This window comes from Ursus arctos, unplaced genomic scaffold (genome assembly GCF_023065955.2).
Source record: "Ursus arctos isolate Adak ecotype North America unplaced genomic scaffold, UrsArc2.0 scaffold_1, whole genome shotgun sequence".
NCBI lineage: Eukaryota > Metazoa > Chordata > Mammalia > Carnivora > Ursidae > Ursus > Ursus arctos.
The window spans coordinates 11,724,043-11,745,352 of NW_026622763.1; the positions used below are offsets into that span (position 1 = coordinate 11,724,043).

Genomic DNA, 21,310 nt, shown 5'->3' on the forward strand with positions numbered 1-21,310 from the left:
CTCCTAGTTTTAACTCAGGTCATGATCTCTCAGTCATGGGACCAAGCCCAGCATCGGATCTGTGCTCAGCATAGAGTCTTTTTCAGATTCTCTCTCCCTCCCGCTCTGCTTCTCCCCCCACCCCCAATTTGTGCGCGCACGTGCGCGCTCTCTCTCAAATAAATAAATAAAATCTTAAAAACAAACAAACAAACAAACAAACAAACAAACCCACACATCTCAGAACTGACTGTAATCCTCTCAAGAGACCTCAGAGGGCAGGTACTATCCTCAAGAGCTCCCTCTGCTGTGCTCCAGATCACCAGTGTCTCCCAGTGGAGAGCCTGTATATATGCCTGGTGACCTAGGTTTTATGTCTGCTGCCCAAGGAATCCCCCTTGATCATCTGGTTCTATTGCCCCTCATGGCTTGTGTTCATGGGTCCAGTGGGACTAATAACAAATGGAAAAACAGTTCTTGGTTGGCCGCCACTCCCAGGGCAGAATGAAGAGAAAGGAGAATAAAACACATCCCTAGTCTTTATGTGAAAGAGGCCTATTTGCTTGTATTGAAGATTTGGCCTTAGGGGCAGGCTTACAGTTTGGCACACCTATTAAGAACTTACTTAGGCACTCTCCAAGGAAAGAAGATGGTGGGTGCCATCTTTGTACTCTCTTGCCCCACCCAAGTTGTTGTTGTTGCTAAGAAAGGAGCTTGTGTCTGCTGCCCAGAGAACACACCCTTTGATGGCTCAGCTGTGAGGGCCTGCAGGGCTTCTGCAGGGCTTGTGTTCGCAGGTGAAAGGGGGACAGCAGCAAACAAAAAACAGTTCTTAACTGACTATCACCGCAGGGCTCAGCATGGAGGGAGCAGACAGAAAAGCCCAGTATTCCCCTAAAAGAGGGGTATCTGCATACTTTAAAAGCTGCTGTGGAGGGTATGGCTTCCCAATCAGCCTGAATCCAGGTGCTGACTGAGACACTCCCCTTTGAGACACTGACAGGTCTTGGCACACCTTTAACTACTGGGAGCCACTAAAAATAAAACAGGCTGCTTGGGAAATTATGAGCTAGGGCAGTGGTGAATGATAAGGTTCAATATAAGGCCATTTCTTCGACACTGGGAGAGGTGACTGATTTATCTAATGCACAGAAACCAATATAGAAAGAAAAGCAACCCCCCCCCAAACAGAGAAATACTTCCAAACAAAAGAACAAGAGAAAATATCAGAAAAAGACTTTAATGAAATGAAGTAAGTGATTTACTTGACAAAGAGTTCAAAGTAATAGTTATAAAGTTGTTCACCAAGCTCAGAAGAACTGATGAACACAGTGATAATTTCAACAGATAGAAAATACAAGAAAGTACCAAAGTCACAGAACTGAAGAACACAATAGATGAACTGAAACATACATTAGAAGGGTTCAATAGCCGACTTAAATGAAGCAGATAAAAAGTGAGTAAACTCAAAGATAAGATAGAACTCACCCATCAGAGCAGCAAAAAGAAAAAAACAATGAAAATGAGTACAGACAGCTTAAAGGACTTGTGGGACAATAGCTAGCCGTTCAGTATTCATATCATAGGGATCCCAGGAGTAGAAAAGAGATAGAAAGGAGCAGAAAACTTATTTGAAGAAATAATGGCTGAGAGCTATCTTAACCTGGGGAAGGAAACAGACAACCAGATCCAAAAATCTCAGGGAGTTCCAAATAAGAGGAATCCAAAGAGACCCACTTAAGACACATTTTTTTTTTCAAGGAGAGAATTTTAAAAGCAGCAAGAAGGAAACAACGTGTCACCTAAAAGGGAAATCCCATAAGACCGTCAGATTTTTCAGCAGAATCTTTGCAGGCCAGAAGACAATGGCATATTCGAAGTGCTGAATGAAACGAAAAACTGACAACCAAGAATACTCTACCTGGCAGAACCACACCTCAGGATTGAAGGAGTGATCAAGAGTTTTCCAGATAAGCAAAAGCTAAGGAAGTTCATCACCACTGGATAAATGTTAAAGGTATTTCTTTAAACTGAAAGGGTACTAATTAGTAACAAAAAACCAGAAAAGTATAAATCTCACTGGTAAAAGTAAATATATAGTAAAATTCAGATTAATTAGGTATTAAGCCAGTATGAAGGTTAAAAGATAAAACTGGTAAAAATAACTATAACCACAATAACTTGCTAATGGACGCACAAAGTAAAAAGATGTAAATTGTGACATCAAAACATAAAATGGGGGGGTAAAAATGTAGAGGTTTAGGATGTTTGAAACTTGTTACCAACTTAAAATAGACTTAAAAATATAAGTTGCTTTATGTAACCTGCATGGTAACTACAAAGCAAAAACCTACAGTAAATACACAGAAAATAAAGAGAAAGGACTCTAACTATACCACTATAAAACATCATCAAATTGCAAAGAAAGAAAATTGCAAAGAAAGACCTATCTATCTATATGCTCCCTACAAGAGACTTGCTTCATATGTAAGGATACAAAAGGTGAAGGGATGGTAAAAGATATTCCATGTGATGTGGGGAACAAAGGCAGAAGGAAATGCACATAAAATTAAATTTTCTTATAACTTGCAGCCCACTGACAAATACTTGAGGCAGACAGAGTATGAATTCCTTCAGGAAACTCCAAACTGTCTTAATGGTACAGCTTTGCTAGAGGGAAAACCAATCTTAGCTTGACTAGGCCTCTGGGATCCCGTCAGTCTTCTTTAGCATATGAAAGTCCTCTCAGAAACTTCCCTTTGTCTTAACTTCCACCAACTCTAAAGTATATAATCAGTTGTTCCTTACAATCCTAGGGTAGCAGCTATTTCTGCCAGCGGTCCTGTCCCCGTGCTTCAATAAAAACCACCTTTTTGTACCAATGACGTCTCAAAAATTCTTCCTTGGGAAACCTCACCTTCAAACCACATCACATGCAAATGGAAACCTAAAGAAAGCTCGGTAGCTATACCAAGACAAAATAGACCTTAACACAAAGACTACAATAAGAGACAAAGTTATTATATAATGATAAATGGGTCAATCCAACAAAATATAAAATTGGTAAATATTTATGCACCTAACAGACCACATAAATATATAAAGCAAGTTTTAACAGACTTAACGGAATAAAAAGACAGCAATAAAGCTATAACAGAGGACTTTTTTTTTTTTTTTTTTAAGATTTTACTTATTTGAGACAGAGATAGTGAGAGACAAGCAGGGAGAGCAGGGAGGAGAGGGAGAAGCAGGCTCCCCGCTGAGCAGGAAGACTGATGTGGGACTTAATCCCAGGACCCTGGGATCATGACCTGAGCCGAAGGCAGATGACTTAACCAAATGAGTCACTGAGGTGTCCAATAGTAGAGGACTTTAATATCCCACTTTCATCAGTGAGCAGATCATCCAGAGACAGAAAATAAGAAAATATTGGCCTTGAACAAGACAGAGCAAGTGTTGGTGAGGATGTAGAGAAAAAGGAACCTTTGTGCACTGATGGTGGGAATATAAACCGCTGCATCCATTGTGGAAAACAGTATGGAGGTTTCTCAAAAAATTAAAAATAGAACTTCTATATGATCCAGCAATTCCACTCTGGTATTTATCCAAAGGAAACAAAGACACTAACTTGAAAAGTTATCTGCATCCTTGTGCTCACTGAGCATTATTTTACAATAGTCAAGATATGGAAGCAACCTAAGTGTTCACTGATGGAAGAATGGATTAAAAAGATAGGGTGTGTATACACACACACACAGAAATATTACTGAACCATAAAAAAGAAGGGGATCCTGCCATTTATGACAACTTGTATGGAATAAATCAGACAGGAAAAACAAATACCATTATGATCTCACTTACAAGTGGAACATAAAAACACAAAACCAAAACCAAAACGAAAATCCAAATCCTACCAAAATGCTGAACTCTTAGGTACAGAGAACAGGTAAGTGGCTGCCAGAGGTGGTGCGTAGGGCAGGCATGAAATGGTAAAGGGAGGCAAACAGTACAAATGTCCAGTTATTTTATAACTGGAAGTCCTAGGATTTAATGCATAGCATGGTAAGTATAGTTAGCATTTTGTATTAATGATAGTTATTATATTGTACATTTGAAAGTTGCTAAGAGAACAGATCTTAAAAGTTCATCACAAGGAAAAAAAATTGTAACCATATGGTGATGGATGTTCACTATACTTATTGTGGTGATCATTTCATAATATATACAAATATCAAATCATTATGTTTTACACCTGAAACTAATAAAATGTTACATGTCAATTATATTTAAATTAAAAAAAGCAGAATTATCTGTTAGGGATGAGTACTTCATCAACTCTATCAAATCCTGAAGGAATTTCAATTTAGGCCTGGAGTTCTGTTTATAGTCTTCTCAAAATTAACTGCTCATTCTTTTCCCTTTGTAGAGTCTATTGTTAAATCTTCAAAATGTCTCATATCTGCAAGTTAATTTTGTATCTCCCAAAATATAGTATTTAAAAAAACAAGGAGGTTATGTGATTGCCTGATAAAACCTGTTTTATTATTAAAATATTCTGTGTTTGTATTATTTATGTGTTGCTTCTATTAATATTGAGGCATTAAGTCTTCTCCAGCATCTACTCTATTTATCTTAACCAGTGATCTTTTTATTGTGACAATTATATTTTCATTTCCAAAATCTTTCATTGTTCCTTTTGCATGGATACAATATCCTCTCTAATCACGCCAATGTAAATTAGAGTCCTTTTCATTTGTTTGTTGATAAATTAATATTTATCAAGTATTTACTTTGTTTCAATCATGTTCTAAGTGCTTTCCATGTAAAAATTCACATCTCCACATTAACCCCAAGAGTGATACTATTTTCATTTTTATAAATTTTTACAAAATATTTTATAAATATTTCCATTATTTCTATTTTATACATTTCCCATTTCCATAAGTGTAAAATTTGCTGACTATAATCTGGAATACTACCCAAACTTCATTTTAGGCCCACATTCTCCCCTTGCTCTATATTTCATTGATTAAAATTTTCTTCCAGTTCCTCAAATATAACATTCCTCATTCCTCATTCTGGAACATTACACATGATGCTGATTCTCTCTGAAACACTTTTCTGCACCCAAATCTGTCACTCCCTCCCAAAATGGAACAGGGTTAAAAGAGACCAGGAACAAAAATCCAACATTTGGCAGACTACCAAAGACGTTTATACAATAGGTAGTAAAAGCCTAACTAAGATATTACAGTAAAACAGATGAAATATAAAATATGAGAGATCTACCGAAATATGTGAAATAAAAGCAAGCATTTTAGCAATCATATTGTCCTAAAATGAGGCTTGTGGATATGAGTCATCCTCTATGTGACCTTTCCTATAGTTTCTCAAACATGAATGAATTCAAGAATGAATTCAAGAATTTTGAGGGTATAAAAACAATCTCCAAAAACCAGACCAAGCTATTCGTAAGAATTATTTCTTACTTCAGTAACCTTAGTTAGACTATTAGGTTAGAGCAGTGATTTTCAAAACATGGTTCCTTGGACTAACGGCATTAGTATAAGTGGAACTTATTTGCAGTGCAAATTCCTGAGCTTCACACCAGACTTTCTGAATCAAAGACTCCAGGCATAAGGCCCAGAAATCTGTACTTTAAGAAGTATCCAGGTGATTCTGATATAAGTTAGGTTTGAAAGCCACAAGGATAGGGAATACAGAAATAGTAGTAAAGAGTAAAAGATCATAACCACAACACAAAGTATTAGAAGGATGAAACTGTAGAAAGAACAAGTCAACAACAGTTGATAATCTACTCTTCATCCCACACTAACCGACACAAAGTCACTTTAGGGACAAAAACCCAAAAAACAAAAAAATTAATATACATGAATAATATAATTGGAGGGTTCGATGAATATCGTACTGATAAAGGCCAATAAGGAAGAGCCACCTTTACCTGCTTATAAAGAAATTATGCATAATGAATTGTAACCACATTACTCATTATTTTGCTCATTCAATAAACATTCGCTAAATACTATATTAAACCATACATTATGCTAAGACCTAAATCTGTGATAAACAGGTTTTAATGAAAACAGAAGAAATTTTGAAGAGTCAAAGCTTTTAAGCAATTTTGCTTGTTGTACTAGAACTCATGACCCAGGAAGATTTTTTTTTTTTTTTTAAAGATTTTATTTATTTATTCGACAGAGATAGAGACAGCCAGCAAGAGAGGGAACACAAGCAGGGGGAGTGGGAGAGGAAGAAGCAGGAGGAGGAGCCTGATGTGGGGCTCGATCCCATAACGCCGGGATCACGCCCTGAGCCAAAGGCAGACGCTTAACCGCTGTGCCACCCAGGCACCCCCCCAGGAAGATTTTAAAGAAAAGGATAACCTACTAAGTACGTATCTGTTATGTACAAGATCACAATAAAACATCTGGTGTTTTTTTTAGTTTATCAATTTTAAGTCCAATTAAATTAATTTCAATGTTTATGTGCCTAAGGGAGTATTAGCTCTGATCCTCTAAAACCATTATACACACACGCGCAGACACGCAACACATACACATATACCTAACATACATACACATACACACACACACACACACACACACACACACACACACCACATATACATATACATATATACAGGGGCACTTGGGTGGCTCGGTCGGTTAAGTGTCTGCCTTCAGCTCAGATCATGACCTAAGGGTCCTAGGACTGAGTTCCACATCAGGCTCTCTGCTTGGCGGGGAGTCTGCTTCTCCCTCTAGTTCTCTCTGTGCTCTTTCTCCCTCTCTTGTTCTCTCTCAAATAAAACCTAAAATCTTTAAAAATATATATATTTATATACACCTATATACAGGTATATATTAACTAAACAAACTGTGGAATGAAAAAACTCTGAACTAAGGACTGACAAGGATTAATTCTTATAGAATATAACCCAATTTCTTTTGATCTATGCTGGCAATTTGATTGCATGAATACCTCCTCTTCTCAACATGTTCATTTTTATAAGTTCTGTGCATCTATATATCATAATCTCTTGAGAAGCAGTATTTTGTAGTAGGAAGAGTATATGCTTTTGAGTCAGAATCAAGTTCAAATCCTTTCTCAGCTACTTAACTATCTATGTCATTAGACAAGTTTTGTAAGCCTCAGTTTTTCATCCTAAAAATATTTTAATTATACATTCATAAAATTGAGAATTAGGTTTACAAACAAGTCCACATTAGATGTTTTATAAACGTTAGCCCCTTACTCCTTTCTCTTTTTCAGAATGGCATCCCTCTGTCAGTCCATTAATTATCCTCAAAGTGTTGATGTATTTTCATATTGACAATCAGAAACAGGACATTACTTACAACATTTGTGCTGTCTACAGGCCCCCCCTTGGCATTTTGGCATTTCACAGATTCTTCTCAATACTTAAATAGTGAAACTGTAGTACCGTGGAAAAGACCCACATGGGGAGCTGTGAGACCCAAGACTAGTTCCATTAATGCCAGCAAGTAACTTGGGCTTTATCCCATTGGATTAGGATAATTTCTCACGAAAAATAGGGTGTTAGATGAGATAATTTCTAAGGCTTCTTCTGGGTCTTTGAAATTCTAATTCTAAATTTTGGGGAAGAATTATTTTAGGTCATTAGCAACTGGACCCTTGGACCTAGGAATATATCTTATTTGGGAAGGAAAGCTCAAGACAGAAAAGTAAGACAAAATAAGAAAAAGCAGGGGACTGCAAAAAGATCAACCCAGCTAAAAATACTTCAGCTTCTCCATATTCTTCCTGCTGTAACTGCCTTAGAATAAAAATGTCTTACGTATACAAACTTATGTAACAGGATTTCTTATCTTTTATAATATATGTGATCTCAGTATTAGCCCTTCTAGAATACTGTGTCACAAGTGATGGTTTTTCACACTCCTGGCAGAAACAATCGTGGTAAGTAGTTGCTCTTTCTCCTTTGTTGTCTTATCACTTCTCTGATCAATCTACAGACAGGCTTCCGGCTAGAGGGTTGGAACTAGAACTGTCAGCAACATAATTTAAGAATTATTAGTATTTTTGTTTTAAGCTCAACGTTGCACAAAGTGAGGTATAGCAGACACCTTCGGGGAATTTGCCTAGCTCACAATTTATCTTTCTGGGAAAGGTTACATTACTGACATTTCTACTCACTTCCATTTTCACATCTGTTTATTTATCAAGAAATAATACTCCCCCCCTCTAGGCCCACGTAGAAGCTCCAGTCTCTGGTGAAAGCATCAACTTATAGGGAAAGTTTGTTTTTATTTCAGTTCGGTACAAAAGGATTTCTTTGCACTACGACTAGCTGGCTCTTGCTTTCTTTTATCCACATCATCCTCAGTTTTTCATACAAAATCAGTAAATGATGCCAAGAAAAAGTAACATTTAACATCTCATATTTACTTCCCGTTAACCACTCATTCAGAAACCTAGGATTCTGGGGCGCCTGGGTGGCGCAGTCATTAAGCGTCTGCCTTTGGCTCAGGGCGTGATCCCAGCATTCTGGGATCGAGCCCCACATCAGGCTTCTCCGCTATGAGCCTGCTTCTTCCTCTCCCACTCCCCCTGCTTGTGTTCCCTCTCTCGCTGGCTGTCTCTCTCTGTCAAATAAATAAATAAAATCTTAAAAAAAAAAAAAAGAAAGAAAGAAACCTAGGATTCTGACTATGAAAGAGAGAGAACGAGACAGAAACTCTACTTTTCACATAAGAGTTATTTTATTTTCTACAGCCATTTTATTAATATGCCCTTACAAACTGATTTCTAAAGAAATGATTCTAATTTTCTAAACTATATATACAAAAGGTCTCCTTCAAAATAGTCACTCTCCTGTACTAATCAAAAGAATATCATATTCTTTTGTAAAAGACCCTATCAGTATAAGCATATAAATTTTCAAAGAATTCAACATTTCTGTTATTCATCACATGCGATCTTCTATTTCTATAATGTGATTTTTTTTCCAACAAAAAGAATCATGATTGCAACTATTAAAGAATTAGTAATAACCTAAGTAACTTAATGCCTAAGAAATGTAGAGCTGTGAAATTTAATCTCCATCTCATATGGGAGGGTATCCTTTGAATCTTCCTACTTGGAAAATTTACATTTAACAAATTAAGAATTTTAGTTAGAAACAGATTGCCATGAATGCCACAAAAAACTGATTTCATTTTAATGAAAGCTAATTTATGTAAGACTAAGATACATTAATACTTTAAAATATTTTACTTCAATATTTTAATATTGCATTAATATTTTAACCTTCATGCCCATTTTTCTCTTTCAGTCAAGTATCATGAGTTAGATTTACGTCTCAGTTGTCTGAGACACATAAAGAAAATGGTACTAGATTTACAGACTGACTTATAGTTATGAAAACCTTAAGGAAAAAACTTTACAATTCAAAACATCAAGAAAATGAGGAACAAAGGCAAAAGAATTACCTCTAATCGTTCTAATTAAATTCTTTAAAAAAAAAACAACTCTCACTAATCAGATTAGTAAACATTATAAATCGGAAAGGACTTTATATTATGAACAGAGAGAAAAAGTGAAATGAAACACAATACAACAGCTTAAACTTACTGGGTTGTCTGTGGAATCGTCAGCCAACTGCAAACCAAAATAGTCACGCTCAGTCAAATCAAGATGCTTGAAGACTATATCCAACAGAACTTGCCCCTGATCATGTTTCTAGAAGAGAAATAAAAGGAAATCAACACTGGTAGGCAATACACTTTCAGATGTTTGAGCTCCTGAACTTTTGTCCTCTTCTATTAAATTGGCAACTGTTTCCACAACGACTTGATTCAGGATAAAGAGTTTACGTGTTACACACTACTTAAAAATCAGTCTGACTTGGGAAGCCTGGCCCGCTCAGTTGGTAGAGTATGCAACTCCTGATCTCAGGGTCGTAAGTTTGAGCCTCACACTGGGTGTAGAGATTACTAAAAAATAAACTTTAAAACAAACAAACAAACAAAACCAGAGTCTAACTTTAGTTCAGATGGTTCAAAGGGTAATATAATAAATATGATGACATTGGGGTGCCTGCCTGGTTGGCTTAGTTGGTTAAGCATCTGATTCTTGATTTTGGCTCAGGTCATGATCTCTGAAGCCCCTCTTCAGACTCTGTGCTGGGTGTGGAGCCTGCTTCTTCTGCCCCTTTCCCCACCTCTCTCTCTCTCTCTCTCCCCCACTCTGTAAAATAATAATAATAAAAAAGATAAATAAATAAGATGACATTAAGGAAAACCTATGATTGAAATGCTTCTGCTTTCAGGCTAAAATCACGATATTTTTGTAATTGTATATTGTTGCCACATTAACTCATGCATATATCTTTATCATTTGTCTTATTGTTTTTATTCTTCCATTTAAATTATGACTGGAAAGTGATGCATTCCTGGTATTAACTGTCTTTGTAGACTGTTAACAAGATGGTTGTAGCAATTTCAAAATTCATACCAATATATGACAATGTACAAAAGAACAACCTCCTTTGTAAGGTTACCTTACAAAGAACTTTCCTTCGTGTCTTATTGGCCAGACTGGGTCAAAAAGCTACTTGCAAAACTCATCAGTGGCAGAAAATATGTTCTTCAAAGAGTGCTTCACAATGGTGGCTGCCATTCGAATGACATGTAAATATTTTTTATATTGATGCAACTTACCTCCCCCACCCCTCTCCCATTCTCATTAAATTAGTCCAGGACGAAGATCAAGCATTAGTCTTTTAAAAAGCTACTAAGGTGAGTCTAAGGTATTCTTCTAGAGACAAGATGGAATAGATGTACTTCTCCCTGTACCTCCAGCTAAGTGAAACAAAGAAACAAAACAAAACAAAACAAAACAAAAAAACAGATTAAAAACAAGAAAACTCTGAAAGGTGAAAACAAAGTGGCAGCCTGGCTAGGGGACTCCTTTTTTCTTTCCATTTTTTTTCATTGAGGTAAAATTCACATCATCTAAAACCAACCATTTTGTACAAATTAGTGGCATTTATTACACTGACAATACTGTGCGATCATCACTTCTATCTAGTTCCAAAACATTTTCATCACGCCAAAAAAAGTATCATACCCATCAAACAATACCCCCCCCCCCCAGCAACCACTAATGTGCTTCCTGTCTTTATTCATATATCTACTATGGACATTTCACATAAACAGAACCAAACATTTGTAACCTTTTGTGTCTGGCTTTTTTTTCATTTAGCATACCGTTTTCAAGGTTTATCCATGTTGTATCATGTATCCACCCTTAGTTTCCCTTTTGTAATGGTTAAATAATAGTCCATTATGTGGATATATCACAATTTGTCAGTTGATGGCATGGATTGTTTCCACTTTTCAGTACTGTGAATCATCTTACCAAGAACACTGCTTTCAATTCTTTTGGGTAAGTACAAAGAGGAATTGATGGATCATATGGAAATTATGTTTAGCTTTTTGAGGTACCACCAAACTCCTGTCTACAGCAGCTATAGCAATTTACATTCCCACCAGCAATGCATGAGGGTTCCAATTTCTCTAAAACCTTGCCAACATTTGTTATTTTCTATTCTTTTGATTAAAGCCATCCCAGTAGGTATGAAGTAGTACTTCAATGTGGTCTTCATTTGCACTTCCATAAAAACTGATGATATTGAGGATTTTTTTCATGTGCTTATTGGTCATTTGTACATCTTTGGAGAAATGTCTAATCAAGATCTTTGCTTATTTTATTTTATTTTTGGAGGGGAGGGGCAGAGGGAGAGAGAATCTTAAGCAGGCTCCATGCCTACTGCAGAGCCTGATGCACAGGGCTCGATATCATACCGCTGAGATCATGACCTGAACAGAAATCAAGATGCAGATGCTTAACCGACTGAGCCACCCAGGTGCCTTTCTGCCCTTTTAAAAAACTCAGCTGTTAATCATTTTGTTGTTGAGTTCTGTAAGTTCTTTTTATAATCGGGATGCAAATATTTTCTCCCATTTGTAGGTGTCTTGATCATATACTTGGATACACAAAAGTTTTAAATTTTTGTGAAGCCAAATTTATTCATTTATTTCTTTTGATGTCATTTCTATGAATTAATTGCCAAATCCAAGGTCATCTATCAAACAGAAAGGAGGAGGATGATTTGGGAAAGGAGTTAACTAGGAAAAGGAACAGTTAAGTCTTGAAATAGTAGATACCAATGATCAATTGCATGTAAAACTGACCAAAATTAAAAGCGCAAAAGGTTTTAAAACTCAACTACAGTGTGGATTACATGCATGGCCTTCAGTAAAGTCTCTGGATAACATACACAGAAAATAGAACAAAATAATTATACAAAGATTCTGGAAACCAAGCTACCATTAGAACCACAACCCACAAAAGCTGGCCAGGACCTGTATGCTACCAAGGTGACTTCCTGCAAAAAAGAAGATTGAATATGATTCAGTCTCACAAAATATTGCCCCAAAACGTCTAGAATACTACCTAAAAGCATTCTTCATACAAAGAACCAGAGAAATCTCAACTAGAGTGAGAAAAAGCAATCAACGGATGCCAACACTGACAGGACTCAGATGTTGGAATTATCTGACAAGGATTTTGAAGCAGCCATCCTAGGAACATTTCAAAGAGCCATTAATGAAAGCTGTTTAAAAAAAACAAAAAAAATTAATTAGAATATTTCTGCAAATAAATATAAGATGAAGGAACCAAAAGGAAATTAAATAACTGAAAAATATAATATAAAAATAAAAACTAACTTGATGTGCTCAATAGAATGAAGATGAGAAAGAAAAGAATCAATAAATTTCAAGACAGATGAACAGAAATTACCCAATCTAAACAACAAAAAGAAAACAGACTGAAAAAAAAAAAGAAAATAACCAGACCTTCAGAGACATAAGAGACAATGAAAAAAGATGTAACAGTCTTGTCCCTAGAGTCCCTAAAAGAGAAAAGAAAGAGTTTCAGGATAATCAAATATGTGAGGAAATACTAGCTGAAATTGTCACAAATTCAGCAAGAAGTAAAAACACAAATTCAAGAATCCAAGTGAATCCCAAAGAAAATGAAACCAGACAAATATACCCCAAGACACATCATAATCAAACTACTGAAAACAAAAGAGAAAGGATGGATGCCTGGGGGGCTCAATCAGTTGGGTGTCCGGCTCTTGGTTTCTGCTCTGGTTGTTATCTCAGGGTCCTGGGCCTGAGCCCTGCGTGGGGTTCTGTGCTCAGCAGAGTCTGCCTGTCCCTCTCCCTCTCCTCCTCTCTCCACTTGCATGCATGCTATCTCTCTCTCTCACTCTCAAATAAACACATAAATAAAATCTTTTAAAGAATAAAAAAAAAAAGAAAAAGGAAAAAATCGTGAAAGCAGCTACAAGAAGAATTAAACATTTACCTATAGGGAGTGACAATTCAAATTAGAATAGATAGTAGGAAGTTGTACATAGTATTTTCCACGTGCTAAAAGAACTATCAACACAGAATTCTCTATTAAGAGAAAATATGGTATAGGAATGAAGGTAAATAATAACATTCTCAGAAAAAGAAAAATTTAAGAGAATTTATCACGAATAGACCATCACTTAAGGAATACCTAAAAGAAGTTCTCCAGTCAGAAAGGAAACAATAACATGAAGAAACTTAGAAAAACAGAAAAGAAGAAAGAGCTACAGAGTGGGAGAAATTAGGAAAAATACAAAAACCTATGCTTCTCTGTAGGATTAATTTATATTTGACAGTTAAAAGTAAACATTTTAACTTTATTGACATGCTGCCCAATGTATGTAGAGAAAAAAATTAAGACAATTATAAAGTGGGGGCAAAGGTAAAGATCCCTAAAGGCAGGTAAGATTTCTATACTTCACTCAAGGTAGTAAAATGTTGTTACCAATATACAGTTGACTCTTGAACACAGGGATTAGGCATGCCAACTTCCACCCCCTGCCCCACAGTTGAAACCTGCATATAACTCTTGACTCCCCAAAAACTCAACTAGTAATAGCCTCCGGTGACTAGAAGCCTTACTGATAACAAAAAACAGTCAATTAACACACATTTTATATGTTGTATGTACTATATACAGAATTCTTACAATAAAGTAAGCTAGAGAAAAGAAGATACTAAGTTGTTAAGAAAATCATAAGGAAAAAAATACATTTATGGTCCTGTACTGCATTTATCTAAAAAATTCTACACACAAATTGACCCACGCAGTTCAAACCCATGTTGTTCAAACATCAACTATGCTACTTTAATTTGTATATATAAAACATAATAACAAGAGCAACCACCAAAAAGAGCTATGCAAAAACATACTCTCAAAAACACTATAATAAAAATGAGATTCTAAAAAATGTTCACATAATCTATTAGAAAGGGAAGAAAAAAAAACAAATTAAAAAATATAACAGACAGAAAGCAAGTAATAAAATAGCACACCAAAGCTCTAACATACAAATAATTACATGAAAATACATGGTCTAAATAGATGAATGAAAAGGCAGAGACTGACAGAACAGGAAAAAACCATGATCTAACTACCTACTATTTACAACAAACTTAAAACTTCAAATATAATAATATATGTAAATTGAAAGCAAAGGGATAGGAAAAGATATATCATGCTACCATCAATTTTAAAAAGTACACTTGAGAGCAAATAATTTTACCGGACAGAAAAAAGGACATTAGAAAATATTTATGCACAAAGAACATAGCTGGAAAGCAAATGAAATAAAAACAGAGTGGAAAGAAAATTAGAAAATAGAAAAAGCACAAATGTAACTGGCAATGTCAAATATCTAGCAATTGCTAGAATTATTAAATAGAAAATTAGCAAGAATATAGAAGAATTCTACAATACATCAACTAACAGGATCCAAATGACATGTATAGGACACTCTCTAGTTAACATCAAAATACTCATTCTTTTCAATTGTCTATGGAACATTCATAAGACAGGCCATATCCTGGGTCATTAAATAAACCTTACCAAATTGAAAACTAAACTCAGTGCTCTATAATCATAATGAAATCAAGCAGAAAACAGTAACAGAAATTTAAGAAAAAATTAGAAAGGAAAACACTTGGAAATAAAAGAACACATTTTTCAATACTCCACAGGATAAAGAACACTCAAGAAAATAACAAAGAACAACAAACTGGAAAAAAGAAAATGACGTATCAATTTTTGACTGTGGGATATGGCTAAAGTAGTGGTGAAAAGATAATTTATGACCTAAATGTTTACATTAGAAAAAAGGAAAGGTCTCAAGTAAATAGCCTGAGCACCCTCCTAAAGAAAACTAGAAAAAGAGCAAAATAAACAGAAAGGAGGAGTAAAATACAGGTAAGAGCAGAAATCTATGTAGTGGCACCTGGGTGGCTCAGTCGGTTAAGTGTCTGCCTTCTGCTCAGGTCATAATCCCTGGGGGTCCTGGGATTGAGCCTCTAGTCAGTCTCCCTGCTAAGTGGAGAGTCTGCATATCACTCTCCCTCTGCCCTTCCCCCCTGCTTGTGGGCATGCCCTCTCCCCTCCTCCAATAAATAAATAATATCTTTAAAAAAAAAAAAAAGGAAATCTATGAAAATCTGATTCTTTGAAAAGATTAATAAAATTGAGAAACTTCTAGCAAGACCAGTAGAGGAAAAAAAGAATACACAAATTACCAATTATAGAATTAAAAGTAAGGATGTCAAAGGATGTCACTACACACTCCAAAAACATTTACAAGGTTAGTAAATAGAGAAACATACCTATACACATACATCTGACAATTTGGATGAAATAAACTAATTCCTCAAAATGCAAAAACCTACTAAGCTAAAGGAAGACACTTAACCAACTGAGCGACCCAGGTGCCCTGCATAATTATTTTTTAATGATACTATACTTTAAAAAAAACTCTTAACAAACAAACACACACACACACACACACACACACACACACACACACACACACACCACCTCAAAACTGAAGTCTCCTGGGCCTAATGATTTAACTGGAGAATTCTAAGAAACATTTAAATAAGAATTAAGAACAATTCTACTCAGGGTGCCTGGGTGCTCAGTCAGTTGGGTGTCCCACTCTTGATTTCAGCTCAGGTCATGATCTCAGGGTCATGGGATTGAGCCCCGCATCTGGCTCCACACTCAGCGTAGAGTCTGCTTGTCTTTCTCCCTCCCCCTGTTTGCACTCTCTGTCTCTCTTTCCAATAAATAAATAAAAGTTTTTTAAAAATTATTTTAAAAAAGAACAATTCTACTCAACCCACCGCCAGAAAATCAACTTGCTCCATGAAACCAGTATACGCAAACATCAAAGCCAAAGTACAAAAAAAGAAAACTGTAAGCAAATATTCCTCATGAACATAAACACAAAATTCCTCAATAAAATATTAATAGATGGACTTAAGCAATCCTCAAAGGATTATACACAATGACTAAGTGAGGTTTTCCAGAGATGCAAGGCTGGTTCGATGCTCAAAACCAACCAGGTAATGATACCCTGAAAGCAGTTCCATTGACCTAGTACCCAGCAAAACAACTATTGCTAAGGAAAATAATTAAAAAACAAACAAAAACACACACAAACCCCAACAATGTAAACTCTCAGGGAATTGTAGTAAGAGGATAAAACAAATAAAACAGGATTTATTCAAAAAACTGTACTAAATCTTGGTAAGAATAGGAAGAGTCTGTGGCACTTGAGCCATGATCCACTTTTTCTCTCTTCCTCCCAGGCCAATACTATATAAGCTCCATTCCAGTGTGGCCAACAAGATGGGAATCCCTCTATTCTTAGATGCTAGTCAAGTGATACAGAATCTCCGCAGAAGGGGCAGGCCACCAGCATTTCTCATGCATCTCAACTCTGTGTTAGAGATTTTTTTTTTTTTTTAAAGATTTTATTTATTTATTCGACAGAGATAGAGACAGCCAGCGAGAGAGAGGGAACACAAGCAGGGGGAGTGGGAGAGGAAGAAGCAGGCTCATAACAGAGGAGCCTGATGTGGGGCTCGATCCCATAAAGCTGGGATCACGCCCTGAGCCGAAGGCAGACGCTTAACCGCTGTGCCACCCAGGCGCCCCTGTGTTAGAGATTTTTAAACAGAGGATGGTGTGGCCAAGAAGCTGGAGGCCTCCACACAGCCCTCACTCCTAGGGCAGAAACTAGACTCAATTGCAGAAAGTAAAAAATACTGAAGACATAAAGCAAATGTCTTTGCCTAGGGTCAGAAAAAGAGTAAGGAAACAGTTGAGGAAGAACCATGGCATGTACCAAAATCCCCAGTAGGTCGAACAATGACTGCCAAAGAAGGCAATAAAATATATTGGGTAATTGAATAAGTGAATGACAAATCGGCCTACACAAAAAAATTTAAGTTTATAGGGATTTTAAGTCCCTTTGCAAGCATTCCTGATTCCTCAGTTTTTCTGACTTCATAAGAGGACCAGTTAAACAAGGCATTTGAGAAAATCTCTAAAGCACAAGGGATAGTGCATCTGCACAGAAACTAACTCACTAGAAACAGTTGCTTTAAAGATGAAGAAATTGCTCCTAACAGAACTTCTCTAGGTTTACCACTAGAACTTTAAGTCAGTAACAACTGCCATGCGAAACTGAGATTCCTATTGGCAGACCAAGCACAAGGACAGATGTGTTAGACAAGTTTATAAGAAAATACCAAGCAGCAGCACTACAAAACCTATGGCAGAGAAAAATCCTTTGAAGGGTAGTACAGTAAAATGGAAATACTAAATAGGCCACATTCTTATTTGGCCAGTTAGTATGTAGCCAGTTCATCAACTCTAACCTATGGGAATAGACTAGTTCATCTGTGTATTGAGGGAGGAAAGGCCAAATTTAGGCTTCCTGCTTCAACCATAGTGGGTGTAATGGATCCACCAGACCCACCCACCTCCCCACACAGACATGTTGTGTATGTGTATCTTCATGGCAGAAAAAAAAAAAAGGATTCCACACTTTAAAATGTCTGAAAACAACTAAATTAGATGATCTCTGAGGTCCCTTACTTCTAAAGATGCTCTCCTGAAGATGAAAAAAAGGGATGTTTTCACGTAAGAAAAAAGACAATTATGTAACAGGTAAGCAGGCTGGAACACTTAAGGACTGCCGGAAAGAGTTATTTTCATAATGTTTAGGTCAAACGCATACTGCTCTTAGAGGATGGACTTTGATTATACCTGGATGAAGCATACACAATGAAAAAGGATTTTCATTAGGAGCCTGAAGTGAGGAGAGATTCTTAAGAGACAACATAAACTTTAAGAGATAACATATAAACACACACTGACTTTGACAAGAAATGGAGGTAACTTATTGATGGACAATGTAAAATTTAGTAGGGGGCTTAAGGTTTCTTGTTTTTTTTTAACCTTTTTCTTTTCTTTTTTAAAGATTTTATTTATTTATCAGAGAGAGAGAGCATGCACACAAGCAGGGGGAGCAGCAGACAGAAGGAGGAGAGTCTCCCCACTGAGCAAGGAACCCGACGGGGGACTTAATCCCAGGACCCTGGGATCATGACCTGACCCAAAGGCAGATGCTTAACCAACAGAGCCACCCAGGTGTCTCAACAGCTTCTTTATTCTGCCCGGAATGAATTTATAAAACAAAAGGAGGGAAACAAATGTTATGGTACTCCATTTAAACTATGTCTTCTACAGCTAAAAAACTGCTTTTTTTTTCCTATACAGAAGTTAGAGAAAAGGTTTTGCATAAAGAGGAAGGAACCTCAAGAAGTAAATATTATGGGGGTGCCTGGGTGACTCAGTTATTAAGTGTCTGCCTTCGGCTCAGGTCACGATCCCGGTGTCCTGGGATCGAGCCCCACATCTGGCTCCCTGCCCGGCGGGGAGCCTGCTTCTCCCTCTCCAACGCCCCCCCCCCCGCTTGTGTTCCCTCTCTCACTGTCTCTCGCTGTCAAATAAATAAATAAAATCTTTAAAAAAAAGTAGTAAATATTATGGCTAGCAAAATGAGTAATAATTAACAACAGAGACAGACAACACCTTCTGAATACTTGCTATGTCAGACACTATTGTGAGTGAACATGTATTGATTCATTTAATTATCATAAAAATCCTATGAGGTAGGTCCTATTAAGACTCTTAAAAGATAAGGAAACTGAGATACAGAAAATAAACACATACTTCTAAAGATCACACAGGTAGTAGCAGAACTTACATTCTACCAAGATTATCTGGCCCAAGAGCCTATGCTTACAGCCACCACAAATTATTTTGTCATTATCAACAACGGAAGACTACTTATACTTAGTTTTCCTTAACTGAAAGGAAAATTTTTTAAGCTGAAAATACACAACTGCTTTGTACAACCCATTTAAAACTACCAACTTTCCTTTCCAGCAATATGGCAGAGCAGATAATCTAAGAACTTTCTGCAACAAAATCCCTAGAGATGCTGGATAAAATGTAATAAACATTCTTTTAATTGTATATCTGGGCTGAAAAGAAGTCTACAGCATGGAGAAAGGAGGAAACAGAAAACTTAAAACCTGTGCTAGAACTGTCATGGAAAGAATTGTTAAAGAATGAGGAGTTGTGGCGGCTGGTAGCCTCAGTCAGTTGAGCACCCAGCTCTTCAGTTCGACTTGGGTTGTGATTTTGGGGTTGTGGGATTTAGCCCCAGGTCGGGCTCCTCAATCAGCAGGGAGGAAGATTCACTGTTTGGAGTGATGAAAAAGTTTTGGAAAGAGACAGTGGTAATGGCTGCAAAACAGTGTGACTGTAATCAATGCAAATGAATTGTACTCAAAAATGTAACTCAAAAATGGTTAAAGTGGTACTCAAATGTACTCAAATGTACTCAAAAATGGTTAAAGTGGTAAATTTTGTTACATATATTAAAATATTCAAAAATTAATATTGCAATATACCAAAAACCACTGAAGTGTACAATAAAAAGGATGAACTATACACTTTAAATGTGAAAATATATCTCAATAAAGCTCTTAAAGCATACACAGTACATAGTTGACAGGTCCTACAAAGAGGAATTGACAAATATTTCCCACGCAGGAGATTTTTAGCAAAAGTCAACAAACTGGCAAACCATATAAAGAGTGAGATTAAAAACTGGAAATGTAAGTGATCAATAATTATATGGGAAACACCACCACCAAAGCACAATAAAGTTGCAGATAGTGGACATTCTTGTCTTGTTTCCAGTGTTAGGGGAAAACTTCCAGTAGTTCATTTTTAGGTATGATGTATGCCTTAGGTATCTGTAAATATCTTTTAGCAGTTTACGGAAATTCTTTCCTATTCCTAGTACACTAAGTTTTTGTTTTTTAATACGTTGGGGAATTGATCATATGGATTTTTTCCTTTATACTTTACATTCTTGAAATTAACCTAAATTGGCATAAACATTTAAGAGTATTTTTGTATATGCATATATTAGTTTTAATTTATTAATAATTTAGGTGGAAAATTGCAAATTTTGTTCATATTAGTCTATAATACTCCTTTATTATATAATGTAGCTGTTAATATCAAAGTTACACCAGTTTTGCAAAATGAGTTGTGAACTGTTCCTTCTCTTTTTATTCATTGGAAGAGTGAGATTGGTGTTATTTTTTTAAATGCTGAAAAAATTAATTAGCAGAAGGTAAAACCACAATATTACAACTCAAGCATCAAAATGGCTGAAATGTAAAAATACCAAGTGTTGTGATGTAATGAGCACTGGGTGTTATATAAGATTGATGAATCACTGAACTCTACCACTGGAGCCTGTAATACACTATATGTTAATTAATTGAATTTAAATTTAAAACATTGTAAAAAAATAAAAATACCAAGTATTGGTGAGGATGTAGAAATAAACTGCTGGAGGAAGTTTGACCCAGCCTTTCCACTCTTAGATATTTGCTCAACAGAAGTATGTATATATATTCATGAATATATACATGTATAAGAATTGTTCAGAGCTACAGTATTCATAGGAGCCCCACAGGTAAACACACCAAGGGTCCACAAACAATGGATCGGATCACTTTTGGTATACTTGTACAGTGATATCTCACTATCTATTGCTTTAGGGCGAACACACCGAAATATTGTTTCAAGAAGTATTAGTATCGGGGCGCCTGGGTGGCACCGCGGTTGAGCGTCTGCCTTCGGCTCAGGGCGTGGTCCCGGCGTTATGGGATCGAGCCCCACATCAGGCTCCTCCGCTATGAGCCTGCTTCTTCCTCTCCCACTCCCCCTGCTTGTGTTCCCTCTCTCGCTGGCT

The 21,310-nt window shown here is 36.4% G+C and overlaps 1 protein-coding gene across 9 annotated transcripts in view; it reads right to left on the bottom strand.

The window, feature by feature from the left end:
* The window catches only part of PTPN4 (protein tyrosine phosphatase non-receptor type 4), a 207,466-nt gene that overhangs the window by 116,282 nt on the left and 69,874 nt on the right, over positions 1 to 21,310 (bottom strand). For all 9 annotated transcript variants that reach the window (XM_026510144.4, XM_026510145.4, XM_044388278.3 and 6 more), the window contains exon 3: positions 9,616 to 9,723. In XM_026510144.4, the coding sequence (XP_026365929.1) occupies positions 9,616 to 9,723 (108 nt within the window). The remainder of the gene's footprint in view (positions 1 to 9,615; positions 9,724 to 21,310) is intronic.